The sequence below is a fragment of the Fusarium proliferatum genome (assembly GCF_900067095.1).
Source record: "Fusarium proliferatum ET1 genome assembly, contig: FPRO_scaffold007, whole genome shotgun sequence".
Taxonomy (NCBI): Eukaryota; Fungi; Ascomycota; class Sordariomycetes; order Hypocreales; family Nectriaceae; genus Fusarium; species Fusarium proliferatum.
The window spans coordinates 153,716-172,915 of NW_022194796.1; the positions used below are offsets into that span (position 1 = coordinate 153,716).

The 19,200-nt window shown below is 48.0% G+C and overlaps 6 protein-coding genes across 6 annotated transcripts; 4 read left to right on the forward strand and 2 right to left on the reverse strand.

The window, feature by feature from the left end:
- Window positions 1-832: 832 nt before the first annotated feature.
- Window positions 833-1,492, forward strand: FPRO_08133 (uncharacterized protein; the record flags this gene model as incomplete). The annotated part of the gene is made up of 2 exons (XM_031233735.1): window positions 833-869; window positions 927-1,492. 2 exons carry the CDS (start codon window positions 833-835, stop codon window positions 1,490-1,492), a joined length of 603 nt encoding a protein of 200 aa, XP_031083542.1.
- A 505-nt stretch (window positions 1,493-1,997) lies between these two features.
- On the reverse strand, window positions 1,998-3,242 carry FPRO_08132 (putative CAMP-DEPENDENT PROTEIN KINASE REGULATORY CHAIN (mcb); the record flags this gene model as incomplete). Its single annotated transcript, XM_031233736.1, has 2 exons — window positions 1,998-2,699; window positions 2,751-3,242. The coding sequence occupies 2 exons, from the start codon at window positions 3,240-3,242 to the stop codon at window positions 1,998-2,000; spliced, it is 1,194 nt and encodes a 397-aa protein (XP_031083543.1).
- Window positions 3,243-6,494: 3,252 nt separating this feature from the next.
- On the reverse strand, window positions 6,495-7,998 carry FPRO_08131 (uncharacterized protein; the record flags this gene model as incomplete). Its single annotated transcript, XM_031233737.1, has 4 exons — window positions 6,495-7,219; window positions 7,274-7,376; window positions 7,425-7,711; window positions 7,767-7,998. 4 exons carry the CDS (start codon window positions 7,996-7,998, stop codon window positions 6,495-6,497), a joined length of 1,347 nt encoding a protein of 448 aa, XP_031083544.1.
- A 571-nt stretch (window positions 7,999-8,569) lies between these two features.
- On the forward strand, window positions 8,570-11,270 carry FPRO_08130 (uncharacterized protein; the record flags this gene model as incomplete). Its single annotated transcript, XM_031233738.1, has 2 exons — window positions 8,570-8,706; window positions 8,768-11,270. The coding sequence occupies 2 exons, from the start codon at window positions 8,570-8,572 to the stop codon at window positions 11,268-11,270; spliced, it is 2,640 nt and encodes an 879-aa protein (XP_031083545.1).
- A 4,596-nt stretch (window positions 11,271-15,866) lies between these two features.
- FPRO_08129 (uncharacterized protein) lies at window positions 15,867-16,097 on the forward strand (the record flags this gene model as incomplete). The annotated part of the gene is made up of 1 exon (XM_031233740.1): window positions 15,867-16,097. One exon carries the CDS (start codon window positions 15,867-15,869, stop codon window positions 16,095-16,097), a length of 231 nt encoding a protein of 76 aa, XP_031083546.1.
- A 1,396-nt stretch (window positions 16,098-17,493) lies between these two features.
- On the forward strand, window positions 17,494-18,927 carry FPRO_08128 (uncharacterized protein; the record flags this gene model as incomplete). The annotated part of the gene is made up of 1 exon (XM_031233741.1): window positions 17,494-18,927. One exon carries the CDS (start codon window positions 17,494-17,496, stop codon window positions 18,925-18,927), a length of 1,434 nt encoding a protein of 477 aa, XP_031083547.1.
- Between the last annotated feature and the right edge of the window lie 273 nt (window positions 18,928-19,200).

Here is a 19,200-nt window from a genome sequence, read left to right on the forward strand (position 1 = left end):
GTTGATCACGCGGACAATTCGTACATAAAACAATCTTGAATTATCAAGCTCTTATTTAATCAATGAGCCCTTAAATCTCCAAAATTGATTATGCAGTGTCGGTCACTACTTTGTTCATCGATTATCAAGTTTATGGCAATGCCATGAGCACAACACCCAGTGCCGCTTACAACATATCTGGCACTGGGAGCAGCCGTTTTGCGCTCGAGCGTGCTGAGTTTTACGCAGGGTCAAGTTCTGGTACAACTCACTCGCTTCGATATTTATTAGGACGAGATACTGGATAGTGAAAGTACTAATTATCCTCCTTCGTTATGGCTGTAAATATCAAGAAAGCCTCGAACTTAGGAATGGCCGGGGTTTTTATCCTGCATGTGTTTGTAACATAGGTATTCGGCTTGGTGGCATTGACGTCGTTGTCCCTATATCTGCTGCACTTTACTTACCGTTCTTGAGTGGAGTGCAACTATGTCACCATCCCGATTCAGCATTAAAACCAGTAACACGCTATCCCCGCATGTTGCACTGCTAACCTCAGCCACCAAGGCTGATCGAACAGACCGGATAAGGCTACTTCATGGCCCGTGCTTACGCTCTTGCTCATAATTTTGCGAAAGCTTGTGGCTGCAAGGCTGTGATCGCAATTGTATCTCAGATATCTATCTATCTGCCTGTACAAAATCACGATTTCCGCTCAAAGCTAGATACTGCTCCTGAGTCAGAAAGAACCAGAGAAAAAAATCATATGTACAAACCATTGTCGTCTTCTCAATTGATTCAACACTTCCAGTCGGCCTGGGTTGACGAAGCGCACCGCGACACATAACTCAAGATGCCCATTCCTCCAGCGTACCACGAATCCCTCCCTTGTAAGTGCCATGCTCTCCAAGTCTCCCTTACTCATTCCCTTGCTAACTAGCCTCTAGATGTTGACCAGGAACCAGCCCCGGAAGCTTTGGCCGCAGCCCGGGACCTTATCGCTGCCGAAGCATCTTCTCAACATCCCCTGCCGACTTCTAATCCAGAACCCTCCTTCACGCCCGCCATGATAGCCGAGCTTGAGCGCGTCTCTCAATCCACGCCACTTGCACCGCTCGATTTAAGCCGTTACGAGGCTCCTTCTCCCAGCGCCCCTCCAGCGACCGCCCTGCCTGCTGCCGCTATCGCACATAGCTACCTCTCCTCACGTCTCACAAACCTCGAGCTTCTGGAGAAGTGGGGAAAGAACGCTTGGCTCTTAGGGAATCATGGACTCGAGGCGGAGCTCCAGGCATTGGAGCGTGAACTCGCAGCTGTTAAGCGTGAAATCGATATCGTGAACCTAGAGAGGCAGAAGAGGCAGAACGCTGTAGGGGCTGAGATCAAGACACTGGATGATACCTGGCGCACTGGCGTCGGCCGGGTGCTAGAAACTGAAGTTGCGGTTGAAGAACTTAGGAGGAAGATCCGGGAGGAGCTCGCGCGGAGGGCCACAGACGGTCAGGGGCAGTAACTCCCTAAGGTAGTACGCTTACCATGGAATATGTAGAAGCGGTCCCATCGGTTTGTAGGATTTTCCTCACCAACTCCGGCGTTTTGATACCAACATTGTCTTTTCAATAGTCTTTTAAGGAAGCTACACAGACTATAGTCTCACGGGTTTCCTCTAATTAACAGATTGCTCGTCAATGGTTACTTCCAACCTCAGTCTCGTTGCATTCTACTGCTCATGGTGTGGAGAGATACAGCATAATGATATTGATATCAACCAAGGTCTCTGATCACTAGCAATACTTGTCTCAAGAGAAGCGAAGGTGGTAGAAAACCTCACAAAACGCCTTGTCAAAGTCAAGTCCTCCGTCGTTCATTTCTCAATCCAACCGCAGGCGCATCGCCATCAACGTTCACACCCAACCAGCATGAAGCAAACCCAACAGCACTACTAAGACCAGTGACAGGGATTCCCGGCGTGTCCAACGAACCTCAATTTCATGCTTTCATATATCTTCCCTTTTGACTTAGCCGGTGTGGAGAGGATCCATCTCTTCGACACCGGTTGCAACACCCTGGTACTTGGTCCTTCGTAAGATGCCCTCTACAGGACCCAGAAGTCGCTGGAAAGCGTTCTTGCCCAGGCTGCCAACCTTGACTGGAGACGTAGCAACGATACTAGCTGCTCGCGGGGCGTCATTAAGCAGGGCAAGCTCGCCGAAGTAATCGCCTTTCTTGTAATGGCGAACCTTGTTGTCAGGCTGTCCAATGTAAGCATCTGCTTCGCCACTCTCCAGAAGGTAGAATGCGTGGCCGGGGTCTCCTTCGTTGATAATGACCTCGCCTGCCGCAAATTTCTTTGTTTCAAGGGCATCGGCAATTTTGGAGCGCTCGTATGGGTTCAAACTTGCAAGAAGTGGAACTTCCTCAAGGAAGCTCTCATACATGCGCCTCCGAGCGAAGGTCGACTCCATAAGAATACGGCGGAAGGTAACACGATCGAGTGCCCATACAGTGCAACCGGACTCAGCTGAGACAACCGTCGCAGCTCGAGGTGCATTGTACATCAGTGCCAGTTCTCCGAACGAACCACCAGCCTGAATGTTGCCGACTTGGTTACCCATGCCATCCGGACCGGGTTGAAGCGAGCCGGTAGGATTGACATATACGTCGAAAGATCCCTTCTCGACGACATAAAAATAATCCCCCGCATCACCCTGGCTAATAACCTACAACATCTTGTCAGCATTTCGTTTTAACCTCGTATATATACCACTCACCTTAATACCTTTAGCTGGTATCGGCTTTTCAACAAGAGCACCCAGAATCTGAGCGCTCTGTTCATCCTCGAGATGGCTGAAAAGGAAGTTTCCTTCAATAGCACGTTTAAGACGCTCAAGCTGTTCCGCAGACTTCTCGTGAAAAGGCGGTGACCAATTGTCATATGAATCAGCACTTGGCTTCAGAGATTCGGCAGAGACTGATGTTCGGCGACCAAAATTGTACTGAGCAGGGTAGCTATCGGGGTTTGGGAGGTTACGCGAAGGAGGTGCCTCAGATGAAGAGTCCCCTCCAAAGCCACCACCGAAAGGGCCAGAGAACATGGAAGCGGAGTTTGGTGAAGCCCCAAATCGAGGGTTTGTAGGAGATGTGATGGTATCGTTCTCATCTTCTTCGGCAACAGCATGGATTGCATTGTTCGTCCTCTTTCCCCTGTCTGTCCCAAAAGGGTTGCTGTTCTCCCCAAAGGGGCTGGAAAAGGGCCCAGACATGATTTAGAGTTGGAACAAAGTTGGTTTCTTCAGATGTGTTATGAGGGTATCGACAAATAGCCAGAGAATCGATCCCTGCGAGTATTGAAGGTCAACGCAGGTGAGGGGTATCGCCGGGCGAATGAGGAGAGGTTACTCGTCGTCAATTGTCTATTTACGGGTTTCGTTAGCTTCAGAGTTTTGAAAATGTTTGCCATAGAAAACACATCGAGTAATGGGCGAAGGTCGTCAAAGATCAATGATTGGAACCAAGAGCGACAAGTGTGCGAAGGAAATGACGAGATAATAGTAAATGGCAACGTGGTGCTGTACAGGAATGATGCTCTGACTTACAGCTACTGAGGCGCTCTTATGGCCAAATCAACAAATGGACAGGCTTATAGGAGTGTCAGAGAGAGCTGCAGCTGAAGCTTGGAACGAACATCGATGGCATCTGGACGACAAGGGATGTGCAGTACAGGAAAAGTCCCGGGGGCGATGCGCTAGAGGTGAAGCTGGACGTGGGCTGCAATCCACGCTTGTAAAGTGACGTGTTGTGGCGGGGCCTAGATCAAGACCCTGGTGCATAGCCCATGCACAGATCAAAGAAATGAATCTATGGAGGACAAGGTGAAGGGGATGGTGAAACGCTGAAAGGAACTCGAATTGGGGGATGGGTGGAACAGCAAAGCTTGGGTATCGATCAATATGTGCAGAGCCGACCATCCTCAACGATTTCTCGTTGAAAGGAGTACCCAGACAGCTCTAAGCGCACGGCTCTTGCAACCAAACTTCCATTGAAGGCGGGAAAGGGTAGGACAGGAAGAAACAGGCTTATCACTCACGCTGAATCCTGGTAACTAGACCCTTAGACCTGAGATATGATCAAGCAGGATGACAATATCCTGTAGGGCTCTATAGATCAGGGGGGGTCCAGGCGCGGTACAAGGGTACAATTCTCGATATGATACAAGATCGGAGAAAATCAAAAGACGACAGGAATCTCGAGAATGAAGGTCGATGTCGAGCAGCTTTGGAGATCCACGATGCCGTAATGTTGAGAGGAATGATGAAGGGGCCGGGAAGAGTTAATGAGCAAGGTGAGTGGGGTTCTGTTGCTCCAATCCCCGCCTCGTCGTCAAGGAGACTGATGGCGATGGAGAAAGTTGAAGATACAAAGGATGAAGAAGAGCCTAGCAGATGCGGGTGCGAGAAATCGAGATACGAAAGGAACGGCAACGTGAGGCAGGATGAGCGAGTTCAGGAAATGATGAATAAAGTCAGGTGGATAAGGGAAGACAACAGATGAGTTATTGTCTCCGTAGGTCGTAGCGCGGGCATGTAAAGTAAGGCACTCCCTTAGCTTAGTACTGCCTAGTAAGGTCTACTAAGGCTTGCGGCTGGTAAGGTAGAGCAGATAGATCCCAGCATAGAGAGAAGGAGCTTCTCTGGTCAAACCCAAAGACCTAACCAACGGAATGGGGAGAAGTGGAGCTGATTGGGAGCTGGGAGATGCTTGCCGTCAGGGAAGCTTTCTAGAAGGTTGTGCACGGGCCTGTTAAGGGCTTGGGCTTCTCGGGCGCTTGTTCTACAGACATTTCTGCTGCTCTTCGGTGCAGCTCCCGAACTGGGAATAATCCAAGCTTCCTGCTTCAATGAAAGGATTGGATGGACTGTAGATTTTGTCCTACTGTGCGTGCCGAGTCTTTACCTATAGACCATTATAGCATCGCCGAGAATATTTTTCTTGTTGTGGATCTGCAGGTGACTGATTTTATCCATCATTGGATGCTTTCCCTCTTCTTGACATCTTGATGATCGACAAGCCTGGCTGCCTGCCCAACATAGATAGGAACCAATCGAAGAGACGAAACGCATAACTAACGCAAATCCAGAATGTCTTTCTCCAATACTAATAGAAACTAGTGATTTATGTTGGCCTTTGTCAGTGCTCGTATTATGATGGTTGAGACCGGATGGCTGCGCCAGGTTATATTTGTTTTCTTTCTCTCTCTCTCTCTGTCTCACTCTTTCTTTTTCTCTTTCTCTTTTGGTTTCCTGGCTTTGATGTCAGTTAGGTAGCAAGGCTTCTGAGCTGACGCCTTTGTTTCCCGAAAGCAGAATCACCTAAAACAACAAAGGGGCTAAGGAACTTGGAGCCCCGCTGCGTTCATCTCTCTGGCATGCAATAAAGATGATGGTTCTTCGCTAGTACTTGGCCACCAAACAGTCCCGACATTTCTTGTTCCCATCCAAAGTGGGCTGCAAACATCATGAGGCCAACTCATTGATCAAAGCGTCAAGTTGGCTCTGGCAGTTCGTTAAATGGTGAATTTCCCGACAAAGCTCTCTCATTCCAGTGAGCTCGGTAGCAAGGATTCCAACTAACATGTCACGACACTTATCTTCTTTTCCTTCCACCATTGTTCATTCATTCTATTCGCTTGTCTTGATATGGTAATGACTTCTTCATAAACCAATTGACAAGAGTCTCTCATATCTCATGTAAAAGGAATCAATAACTTGATTCGATTCCAATCCCTTTTGGCCGGCCATCAGAAGGCCACCAGCTACTAAGGTATCCTAACCTAACGTGACGAAATCAGTGGCTTTTAAACCATCATGGGTAGGTACTTAGCGGTTTCTTCTTTACTCTCATCGAGCTACCCGGGTATCGTTCCTGTAATGATAAAAGTACAAAAATCCCACCGCCTCCCCTACGTCCCCATTACTCCAATCCGCGGCAAGTTTTCGTTGCCTCTTGATAGCAAGCTGTATATGGGTGACTTTCAACCCTACAGAGCGATAGAAATACATACAACATGAACACCATGAAAACGAGTCTTCCACGACCGCAACCCAAATGAAGAAGCAAAAATGAGTTAAGCCAAAAGCCCCTGCGCCAAAGATAAAGCCGTCCGATTATATGCATTCGTCTGAACCTTGATTCCGACCTGTTGTACTGAATCACGACTCTCTTCGTCAAACGCCAGCTCCTTGCACGCCTTGTTTGCCTTACCCGTACTTTCTTATTATTATATTCCTTTCTCTCTTGGTTGTAACGCCAGTCTGCGTTCACGGCCATGCGATGACGCTTCGGTTATATATGTGAAACCGGCTAGATGAGTTGGGCCCCTTTTGCTTCTGGTATCGATGCTGTCCACCTTGCTGTATGTAGATGAGCTGGACTCAACATGGATGCAACGTTTGGTGTTGTCCACTGTCCACCTCCACGTTAGTTAAGTCGAGATTTTCAACCTCGTTAAACAAGTCTCAGGACCCTGCCGCAAGGCATGAGTCCAATATGCCATCCAGCATATCAGCATCCTGACTTTCCGCACCTTCCCACCATGCTTCCGTGTCTATATCCATGGCATCAGGGTAACCATTCGCAAGCTCAAAAACATGTCCTCCGTTGGCCTCTGAATCGTGTTTCTCGTCTGTGTAGGCTTCAGGTGGCTGATCACCCACCCAGGTATAGTCATCCCAATTCTCCAGCTCCCCTTCCCGATATCCATATATAACCTGTGTCATTAGCACAGGGAACTGTGCCATGCCTGTGTCCGCCATCTCTAAGGACAGGCGAAGATCGGACATCCCCAAGGGGCCTCTTTCACTCGCAGCCCTGGACTCAATGGGCAAAAGCCCGCTCTTGTCTCTGGAGATTTCGCCTCGCATCGCAGCTTCTTCTTCGTATTCCAGCTGTCGCTTGTACTTGTGCGTTTGAATCCATGTCGTCCCGACGCCAAAACCAGCACTACCTGATTCACCAGGTCCATTACTCCGCGTGCGGCTGAAGACCTGTGTAAGGACCTCCTTGATAAAGGTTTCCACAGCTACCGACAGAAATTGGGGAGCATCCACTGTGTGTCCATTGACCAGTCCTGCCTCGTAGCAAGAGGGTAGCATTCGGCCGGAGATCATATTGATATCAGGAAACTCGCCTGATTCGACCGCCAAAGGTTGAGCATAACGTTTTCGAATTTCTAAATCGAAATCTTGCACTTTGTTAAAGCTTTACCACAGTAAATGCGTTTCGATAGAATACATACTCATGTTGTTTATGCCTCCTACAGTCGGGGTGGCATCCGTCACTGTAGAAAGTTTGCGACGTGTGTCTGCAAAGATGTTGGATATGCTCTCGTGAGGATCCCACTTATTACTGGTCAGCAGTTGGATAGGAGGCGGCTTGGAGACACTGACATCGTTCTGGACCAAATCTTTGATGCGCCTGCGGTCTCGGGTTGGCAGTTGCATCACATCTCCCTTCAACCTCCGCTCCGTGGCATCCCCGGACACTGGCTTGATCCCTGTCGTCGCCGCAGGCTTATCGTTGGCACTGACCCAGGGGGCCAGCCCTTGATCGGGCATCTCTCGAGTAACATTTCCGTATATAGCTGCAATGAGATTATTGTGTAGGTGTTCCTTGTCCCCTGGGCCTGCGAGGATAGGGTCAATTCGTTCAGAATATTCGGTCTGATTCAAGCGCCCTAAACATATGTGAGTAATTGCGTATGTGAACTTGATAGATGTTGTCGCATCTACCTATCAGGAACTCGGTCGTTGATTCTTTATATATTGCCCATTTCTCGTTGCCAATGGCGGCCTTGAGCGCAGTATATAGCGGTTCGAGATCAATTCGGGCGGGAATGATCTGACTTGACTTTGCTATCTTTGGCGCACCAGAGATAGACCCAGCAAGTGTCTTGTTGGATAAAATCGGCGTTGAGAGGCTGACGGATGGACGGCTCAAAGCCGCGGGGTCGATGTCTGGCATCTTGATAGGAGTTGAATAAGCGACAGCGTCGCGTGCGACAAAATAGCGCGGCGCGGCGCAATAAAAAGACACATGAGTTGGATGAAATGAACGGGGGCTTTGATGCGATCACTATGGTGACATTAAGCTGATGAAAAAGGCATGTTGCGTCGTATAAGTTGATGGGCGACTCGTTCTGCTGTTGACGTGAGGTTAAAGGTGAATGAATGGTTTCGAGTGTAGTTGGTTTTTTGCCGCGAGCACACCCAGCTCAGGGATACATCAGTGCATTGTCAAGGTTTTTTGTACTTGAATCGTCGCCTAAAAGTCGAGGCAGATCAGGTCCCCGCTACATTCAACCTCTAAAAGGCACTAAGCAACCCGCCCTGCATCACTACCAACTTTGTCTGTCGCGCCTGTCGCGTCGGAGCTTCAATGATCCCAATCACGCTGATGAAATTGGACAAGTTACCCAGAACTTTCGCCCGCGCATAAGCTTCTTGATTGAATTACCTCCTGAACAAAGATTCTCTGCCATTACCTTGTTCACAAGCCCCAACCCTACACTTGAGTGGCCCGCGACGATGCCGTCATGGCTCCCGATCGCATCACCAACGCTATTGACAGCCTGATAACCCACATCGTACCTAGTGATCCCAATGATCCTGAAGATATTGCGCAAGAACGTCACGATACTTGCTTCGAAATTGTCAAATCTATAATAGATAGGTATGCATCTTTTCTAAAAGGTATCCGAAAAATATGCCAAAACTCACCATTCGCGGTCTAGCCCAGTTTCCCCCGCCATTTCTTCTGATGTCAACCACGCCTCCGACCTTATAAAACGAAAGCTCATTCAGAGCAATCCCTCCCAAGCTCTGCGCTTCTCGAATTTATACACCCGATTGCTTTCGCTTCCTGTGCTAGAACACAAATGGGCAATACTCTACCTCCTTTATCAGCTCGCTGATTCCCCAGACCCTAGCGAACCGCTCCCACTGAGCCCCGTGAAGCCTTCAGCGCCCAATTACCGAGACGTCATCAGTCGCGATGCTATCAAACGGCAAGGTCGGGAACGTAACAGTAGGGCTTCTCGATTTGAGGAGGAACAATTCAAGGAGGCATTTCAATCCGAAGGACTCAAAAAGGTTACACAAAAAGAGAGCAAGCCATCCAGCAAAGAGGGGGATCCACGTCCTGAGCCGGCAAAAAGAGATGTTTCACTGAAATCAACCTTGCTGGCAAATAATCATTCGGAAATAGAGCCTCCGGAGTCGGTCATCCTTAGAGATCTTCCTTTTACTCTCCAGGGACTATCATCAACCAATCTACCTTTCGCAAAATCAGATCTTATCAAATTACCAGCCACACTTCCTTTGCCAATCATTTCCCTACTTCACACTTTGGCTGAGCCTTCGCTGCTATATCGCGGTCTCGACGGATTTTGCAAGACTCCTGCAAAAGGGCTCCTAGGCCAAAGCCTCAGAGCTGCTGTACACGGTGAGCTTAAGTCATATCTGAGTTTGATAGCAACTCTTGAGACTCAGATACGAAGAGCACTTGCATCTCTTGACGAGGAGGCTCCAAGAGAAGGTATTGGAAGAACAGGTGTCACACTCAAAAGGTGTGTGGTGTGGACACGCGAAGCAACAATGGGCCTCAGGTTAATGAGCCTCATTGCTGAGGAATCTGAGAAGAACAGAGGGGGCCAGCTTGTCTCCCTAATCCATAGTTTCTCTTCTTCCCATGGAGATCCTGTGGTGGCCGCATTCGCAGAGAGACTCTTAAGTAGTTTCACACGGCCATTTTACGACATTTTACGGCACTGGATTTACGACGGTGAACTGTCCGACCCTTTCCAGGAATTTTTCGTTAGAGAGCAGGCTCCTGACAAAGACCAAGCGAAGGCTAAGGGCGCAGGCAATGTCTGGGAGGACAAGTTCGAGATTGCTACAGACATGATCCCCAGCATCATTACTCAGGACTTTGCCCAGAAGGTCTTTCTAATCGGCAAGTCACTAAACTTCATTCGACATAGCTGCGGTGATGCTATGTGGGTTGAGGATTACTCTAAAGCTGCTTCCAAAGAGTTGAGGTATGGCGACACAGCTACCTTGGAAGCCTGGATCGATGAAGCTTACAAGACCACCATGAAGCGTCTCATTGACTTGATGGCCAACAAGTTTCACTTATTTAAACATCTTCAGGCGCTTAAGAACTACATCCTCTTAGGGCAGGGAGATTTTATTGCGCTCCTGATGGAATCTCTGGCTGCCAACCTTGACCGTCCAGCTGGGGCACAGTACAGACATACTTTAACAGCGCAATTGGAGCACGCCATTCGGGGTTCAAATGCCCAGTATGACTCTCCCGAGGTTCTACGACGCCTGGATGCTCGCATGCTGCAACTATCTCATGGTGATATCGGATGGGATTGCTTTACCCTTGAATATAAGATCGATGCACCTGTCGATGTTGTCGTGACAGAGTGGGGGAATAGACAATACCTGAAGGTCTTCAATTTTCTCTGGCGTATCAAGCGAGTAGAATTTGCAGTACTCTCAACCTGGCGGAAGTGCATGACGGGTGCTCGTGGAGTTCTTCAGAACTCCGACCCTGCCGTCTCTCAAACGTGGAAGTCAACGCGCGGTGTTCTGGCCGAGATGATTCACTTTGTGGGCCAGCTCCAATACTACATCTTGTTTGAGGTCATCGAATCCTCGTGGGGCGAACTTCAAAAACGGATCCAGAAGGAGGACTGCACATTAGATGACCTGATCAAGGCGCATACACGGTATCTCAACGACATCACTCATAAAGGTCTCCTTGGGGCAAAACGACGTGCGCACAGCTCTGATGAAGACGACCGCACGACATATATGATGCAGCTCGGCGAAATCTTGCGGTTCATGCTTAGCTACAGAGACTCTGTTGACGGACTTTACAGCTGGAGCGTGTCAGACTTTACGCAGCGTCAGGAGGCTGATGTCAGAAGTACCACACGACACAACGATGATCACGATGGCCTTGACACACCGATGACAGGTTCTGGTGGCGTGGCCTCCGAGTTTCCCGTTCTACAAGAGCGTCTTCGACACTTAGGTGCATCGTTCCGAACTCGTGTGCAGATCCTCCTTGGTGATCTTGCGTATCAACCAGATGTAGATATGCGATTCCTTGGTGTTGCCATGAACTTCAACGACGTTTATCAGCCGACACGACGGAAGACTAAGGCAGCTCCTGGAACTGCGACGGCGGCGCGAAGTGCTTCTGCTAACAGAGGCGAGAGGTGAAAGGGGGGCCTGTTTTGTCTGAGCATGGATCATGGAAGTTGCAATAGTTGTCATGCATGATGATATGGAAAGAATTATGTTTGTAGGTAGGACATGGGCTCAAAAGCACATGGTTCTTCATGTACCTGTAGTACGACTCTTGTTCCCATATTCTTAATGCTCTTGTGAAACATGATGCGGCCGTGATGACACTGCCTTTATTACTCTTGGCGTGGTCTCATGACTTCCTCTGTTTTATTACCTAGAGAAAGGACGCAAAGCTTTAATCAATATAATCAATATAATCAATATTGAGCTAGGCTTTACCTGTCTATTTTTATCAGGTGTGATTGGAAAGATTCTGGGCCCTGTACCTCATCACTGCTGAACTGATGTAAGGTAGTATGAATTGTCTTGTGTGGAACCACCACTAACGTAGATGGTAGTAAATTCGTGATATCGCTCTGCCAAATACGGTATCAACGACATATGGATTGATTATAAGCCCGCCTTCCCAGTATAGCGCTATACTGTTTGTATGTTTCAGACCATCCCAGTCATTTCATAAGCGAGTCGGATGCCTGCCCTTTCTTCCAGTTCCTGAACCATAAGCAGACCTTGATTAGCTACTTACTCTTTATCTACAGCTGTTCTGGACATGGCTTGGAAGCACATAACCATAAACAGACCTAGCAAATAATTTATAATGTTGCATACAATAACTGGAAGGACAAGAAGTCGTAATGACATCGGCAGGGCCCTCGGGGTTACTAAATGAATGAGACAGCAGAATGGAGTTGCAAGGCCTTTGACGAGCGATCAGAACACTTTAACAGTAGGAGTCCAGAATCTATCACGTTTTGGGAGCGTTAGTCAATGAGTAACGAGCATGCTCTCACTTTCTCGTGCGTCTCATCGTATATCATAACTTCAACGGCCACCTAATAGCAAGGCGTCAGTTTCTTGCAAACCACTTTCGAGGAACAAGCCAATATTGCAAAGATTGTCAAGGCTTCAACATCCAGGCTCGCATAATGTTACAGCCTTCTCGACTGCTTCCAAGTCTCTATAACCAATACTTGTCCCTTCCACAAGCGGCAACATGCACTATGCGTACTTCACATTACGAAATCGCTTTCCAAGTCCATTGGTCCTCCTTGCCATAAATTTCATTCATCGTACCTATCCGTAGTACGAACCACCATCTAGACGTATGGGTATCTATGTTTCCCTCCCTGGCTAATCTCGCCCTGATCTTAAGGTAAATATACTTCAACTGGAAACCCAGGTATATGGATTGTCGTCAACTATCATATTTAGGAAATCCTGGAAGATCCCGGTTACAGTACGGAGTACACTTGTATATTACAGTATCACTTCTAACTTACAGGTCCCCCCCTAACCCCAGCCTCCCCACCATGGACATATCTTCCGGTGCCCCACCAACCTTTCGAGCCCCGTCTCAGCCAAGTAACTAGGAGTCAGTAAACATAACTGCTACCTGCTGAGAAAAGATACGACAGGATAGGCATGGGTGGAGTGATGGGTAAGGCCAGTATTGGAACTCACCAATTCTCACGACGAGCCAGTTCTCGGGTGTGCCGGGGCGCTAATGATTTCCCGTTGGGGCGATGCTATGTCGCGTCCTTTTGGCACTGACATAGGGACACAGAGGAGCCGACTCTGCCTTACTCAGTAGCAGTGGGGAAATCAGATATACAACGGAATAAAAGCTGAATTCTCACCAGTTACTCATACACACAAAACGGGCTTTCGCTCGCCTGGTGCCCAGGTATGGTTCAATACCGACGATGTCCATTACCCAGGGCCTTGAATCTCTTGCTCTTCAGGTATTATGGTATAGTTTTTGATCCGCTGAGCCTTCCATAATCATCTCGGGTAAAGTCTACCTATTGGTATAGCTTTTCTTAAGCTATACCAGCTTCTCGGAATGGTAGGCTGGAGCAACGGACACCTCATATTACCTCGTCTCCCTCAACAAATTCTCCTACGGCTAAGCAGCCTGACATTGCGTTGAGCGGATATGCACATATATACGGCTTTCAGCCATCTACCTATACTGAACAAATAACTTCCAGTGACTTGAATTATCAAAACAGTCGTGATTCCTCTGGCGCCTTTTGACTCAAAGTGTGATTATCTCCCTTGTTTGGGAGGTAAATTGCCGCGTTGTTTGTTGCACGGACATTCCTCAGTGCCCGTTATGTCATGAGACATCCATTGCTATCCTGGATGTCAGAGACATTCAAGTGCTGTGATTGCAGGCAACTCAGGTTGTGGCACGTATCGTCACGCCTAGCCAAACCAGTTCATTGAGCATATTCGACGTGGTCGTGTGTGTTTTGAACAGCGCCAGGGGTGTGATTAAATGAATTAGTGTCGAGTTCTTATCAATGCGGCTTGACTGTGCATATTCCGGACCATTGACGTGAAGGCCGTCATTTTGATTGTGGTCCATCCATTACACGGAGACCAAGGATTGGTTTGCTGTCAGTGCTGGATACTAAGAATCACAAATAACCACGGAGTACCAGGGGCAAAACCGCACGGTGCTAGCAACAAAAATCTCGCCTGCCTCTTTGCTTGGGCCGAGTGGCCGGCCTTCTGGAATACATTGAACTGCCTAAGAAGCTGGGGCTGCCTGTCTGTTCAGGAACAGGCCTATGGGCCCCACAATCAATCCAGAATTGCGCCCAAAAGAAACAAGCTTCTATGGAATGCATTTTCCTCACTGACGTTTCGCATGTCTGTGGTCCAGAAAGTTGGTGTTGACGCTGGCTTGTTCGTAATTAATCGTGAGATCATGAACATACCTATCTGGTACTTGTGTTCTCTTTCTGTGTGGGTTCTGAGATACAAACCGAGGCCTCATGCTTCAACTGACAATGGCAGCCTTTGGCGTTCTTTACACGTTGGCCTTCCGCCTTGTCGTTCCCCTTTTACTGGTAGGCGCATTTGTTGTTTTCTTTCTGTGCTAGGTGGCAGCATCACAGAACTGGGATACATACCTTTGTTTGGAGTGATCCTGGTAAGCGACACACTTGTTCAGTGGTTGAAGTCCTTCCAATGATATCGGCATGACGCAGGGCAGTCACCGGCGAAGCAGTTATTGGCTGTAAACCAGCAAAATTAGAGTCACAACTCCATTGCCTTTCTTTCTTTCTTTCTTTCTTTCTTTCTTTCTTTCTTTCTTTCTTTCTTTCTTTCTTTCTTTCTTTTGAGTGGACTTAACTGGGTTGCTAGTCAGTGCTTGTATCTATATCTCCCTTCGATAACGTGGCTCTTGAGGAACCTAGGGGAGAGACCGTGCATGTTGCACCATCTTGCTATGGTGCTTATCATGTCAAGACAGCTTCGACCATACACACCAAGATTTCTGATGGGCGGAAGTGGTCTCTGGTCTCCTTCCTAGGAGCCTACATAAGTAGGTAGATTTTGTTCGTCACTACGGAGTACCAAACGCCAAAACAATGCAAACCTTGAACAAAGTGGGCACGAGGGTTTTGGGGGTGAGTGAGGTAAGGTAATCGTTGGAATAGTACATACATACCTACGGATATCCAGGTCAGGGATGTTATACATGGTGTGTGTCCTCTTCTCCGTGGTGCCGTGCATGGATACCTAGTCAGGTAGAAACATGTACCTGCTTCCTTAGCACCAAAGCCAAGACATGGCACCCGTCCTGTTGGCTGTTCCCCAGGTTTTGTCGCTTTTGCCCTTGCTAAGTTGATGACTTGTTATGTCGTCGTCTCACAGGCCGGCTCGCCCTGTCAATGCCGTTCGCTGATAACGTATTGACGGCGTCGATATCGTGCAATGGCAGTAACGCCCTTGTCTGCCCTGGCTTTGGTTGGGACCTGGGTTGGTATTCGTTCAATTCAGGCCCAGGTTGGGTTGTGAGATGATGTACCTGGACTGCATTGATAGTACAGTACGGTACCTCAATTATCTCAGCCCATCCCATCCCTACCTAGTAGGTATCGTTTCTCTCCGTCCCTAGCAATGTCTCTCCCCTTTATAAACTGGCCGTCCGCCCTCTTCCCCGGATTGTTCTCTTCCTATATCTTACCCACCTTTAACCTCACCTGGGTAACTATCTGAGAAGCTTAAACTAATCTTTTATTGCCTCCACCTTTGACCGTGGCCGCTTTGCATATTCGCAAGATCTTTCAGTTGTTTTCACTTGGACCTTGAAAGTCCTGGTCTCATCCTTGCAACAGCAACCATTAGCCGATATCCCAGCTGCTGAGATACCCCTTCCCTGGCGATCTCGAAACCTAAGGTCAGCGCAGAAAATTTGAAGTAGGACGAAGAAAAGAAAAGCAAGAAAAGAGAGACAGGAAAAGAAGCATTGCTACCAGTGCCCGCTCGAGCCTAAAGATACGATATCCAGACCTGACGTGTATCACAAAGTCATACTGGGGCTAGCTCCGTCACATATCCACAGTTTACGCAAGCTGCTTTGTTTCTATTCTGGTGTGTACTGTATCTCTTGACTTCTAAGTCAGCTTCGCCCGCATCAATGGATCTTCTTCTAACAGCGAATTCACCCAGAAATCTTACTCTATTTCTTGTCTTCTGAATCGAAAAAGGAAGATGCCTGGTCAACACTCGTCCTCAATCCAGGGTGCGCCTCGCAACATGAGAGTCGTCACTTCGCAAGACCTCCTCTATACCAGTATCACTGCTACTCTTTCCACCAAAACGAACCGCCCCTCAACTCCAGTTCATCACATCCAAGAGGATGATTATACCGTACCGGCTCCCCCCCCACCCAGTCCTGTTAGCTTTAGGCCCGAACATTGGGTCACGTCTGGCCGCCGTTGAGCTGTAAGTCTTCTAGTTGCCCGGAGAAACTTAAATGGCTCTGGCGAAGCTTCGTTACCCATGTACCCCGTTCATACTTAAAAATGGCCTTTTTTTCTGTTTTGCCTTCAGAGAAAGTTTCATTGTTTTGCAGTTTGTTCTGCCGGCGTTATCACGATATCATATTAGTGCACTCCAGAGTCTTGGTACAAATCAAATAATTGGGGTACAAAGTATTGTTTTTTATGCAAGCCACCACGAGGATCATGGATTTTGGACAACGGCGCATTTATTTGATCCAAGGAGCAAGCAAGGTTCTATAACTAGGTGCCGTTCTTTATATCTCTTCTAGAAGATCAGTTATGTAATAGCTGTCACTTGGTTCTTCTGAAATATTGTGAATGAGGCTGGAGAGCTAACAATTACTGCCGCTCTTGTCCTATATTTGTACCCAAGGGATATTGTGACATCCACTACTACTCAGAATCAAGTAACGCTGGTTGACCTGCTGGACCACCATATTACACAGAAAGGTTGAGCTGCCTTCGGACTACCCCAAATACTCTAGATATATAAGTATATATGCTTGCCCATCAGGCCACTGCATCAAAATTAACTTGATTTGGTCTTGTAAAGGAACAGTTTTACTGGTAATAAGTCAGTGTTGGGGGAGCATGGCTAGGGTTATGTACAAAGACGTTCGTTTTGCCCTTGTATTTAGGGCTACAGGCAGACTTTAGCACTTATACCGTCTTTCGAGGCCATAGAGACATATGGAAGGTTTAGGATCTTTTATTCCTATAAAAATGTCATCACTGCCGTAGAAGCATAGTGATATCAGTTGTGCCTGAGATGCTGATTCGTATTGACACCTCGGACAGGGCAAAAATTGACCAAATTTAGGCAACGGGAGCCGAGATGCAAACCTGCATACAACAGCATCGGCCTAGGTAGGTACTAAGGTAGATAGTATTAAGGTAGTAATACTTCTGAGGTATTAAATTAGTACACACCTACGGAGTACAGCAGCTTACCATCGCATATGCGAATACTGGGCCTCAGCCGTCTGTACTTTACCTAGAGTGGTCCATGCACCACTTAACTTTATTCGCGAGTTTGTGGAACAGCTTTACGCGTCTGGGACGCGGTGAGCACGCCAGAACGCGCCTAGATCTTCGCGTTCCCCTTGACGACGGAGCACATTCCATCTTTCTGTGGATATGACTTCCACTTTCCAAGACATCGCCTTTACTTTCCCAATCTCAGCAATTTTCTTCACTGCAACTTCCTTGATTGGGTCTTTTCACTTGATGACCACGACTTCCTTTCTTGCAAAGATCGTTCTCGATATTTTCTCATCTGCTCCTTCACTTAAAATCGTTTCCTCACGTGTTTCCACTCTCACAGAAACTTGAGGATGCCTCGGCCGGCCAGGCGCAACCAAGCTGCGCTTTCTGCTAGCCATTCTATTACCAACTTCGCCCGTGTCTCAAAAACTTACACCCCAAACGATACTACCAAGAAAATTGTCGCCCAACCTGCATCTTCGATAATCACCAGGAAACGGAAAGCGGCCACAGATGGAGAAGATACCCATCCGAGAACCAAGGCTCGGACTGCCTCGTTCGCACCCAGTAGTGATGATGAACTTTCCACGCCCATAAAGCCCGTATCAAGAAACCAAGAACTGGCTACGAACCAGGTTGAAAAGAATGTACCAAAAGGGAAACGAACTGCAAAGGCAACTCCTTCAAGGGCAAGAGCTGCCCACAAGCCCATAGGGACCACACCTCTTTCTGAGAGCAAGAGGCAAGGAAATACAGTGCAAACCAAGCTCGACAATGTCTTCAAAACTCAGCGCAAGCAGACGGTCGACAAGGATGCACTTCCTCTCCATCTTGCCGAGCTCGTTGACATACACCGGTCGTTTGTCAAGACAATTATGATCCAATTTGCTCATAACGGCAACAATTCACCTATCGATATACGCACACTTGCGCCACACATTTCCCAGACGTGGGGTAAACGGCATGTTACTATCGAGGATATCCGACGATGCATCGCTATACAAACTTCGACAAAAACCAACACTCGTTCACCATTCATAATTGCCGACTATGGCCGGGGAAAGATTTGTGTTGAGCGCTCTCCTATCGACATGGTACCAATCCATGAAGAACGTTTGCTGAAACAATTTGAGATCAATCTCCGAGCATTGGGCACCGAACGGTCTGCTGATGAAATGGACATTGACCTTCCGTTGGGTAACCTCTCGCTGAACGAGCTTCCGCAAGTGGAGATAAAGAACATGGACAACAGAACAACAGCGAATCCAATTCTCAACAAAGGACAGCGTGCGTTGTCAGAGCTCAAGAGTGGCATTGTGACGAAGCAGTATGAGAAGGCAGCAAGACAAAACATGGCATCCAACAACCCCCTCCTCAACCCAGATGGCACAAAGATGAGCCTGCTTGATCGGTTACGATTAAAACAATTAGCTAAAGCCAACGAACCCCTTCCCCCTTCTGGGCCCGAGCTTCAGCGACGTGCGGCCCTCAACCGCGTGGGCGATGTTGCAGCAACCATTTCAATGTTGAGCCTATCCAACCCTATGTCCCTACCACGACAGGCTTTTACGATGGCAGTGATACTCGAGAAGCTCAAAGACTCTCTCCGGGTTCCGGTTTCCAAGGAGGAGGGGGCAGCTTGCGTGCGTTTGATTGCCAGCGATGTCGCCCCGGAGTGGCTTCGAGTCGTTACAATTGGAGGCAGAGAAAACGTGGTTGTGCAGCGTAGCAGTCAACCCGTCGATAAAGTACTACAGAATCGTGTGCAGAAGTTGTTGGCCTAGGAAGAATGACGGAGGAACTGTGGGACGCATATTTAGGTACAAGAATACCCTGGGGAGGCATGGCTTTTCGGTGAGACTACTGGACAAGCATATACACAGGCATTGGGAGGAGTTGGCGTTCTAGCATCTGATTCTATGACAGAACTTGTATTACAACTTGGGTGTTTGCTTGTAGGCGCTGTAATAAGAATAAGAAACAAGATTAAACAGAGATTTGATCCGCTAAAAAAACCCATCGACCAGTCTTGTATCTACCTGTCCGTACCTATGCTG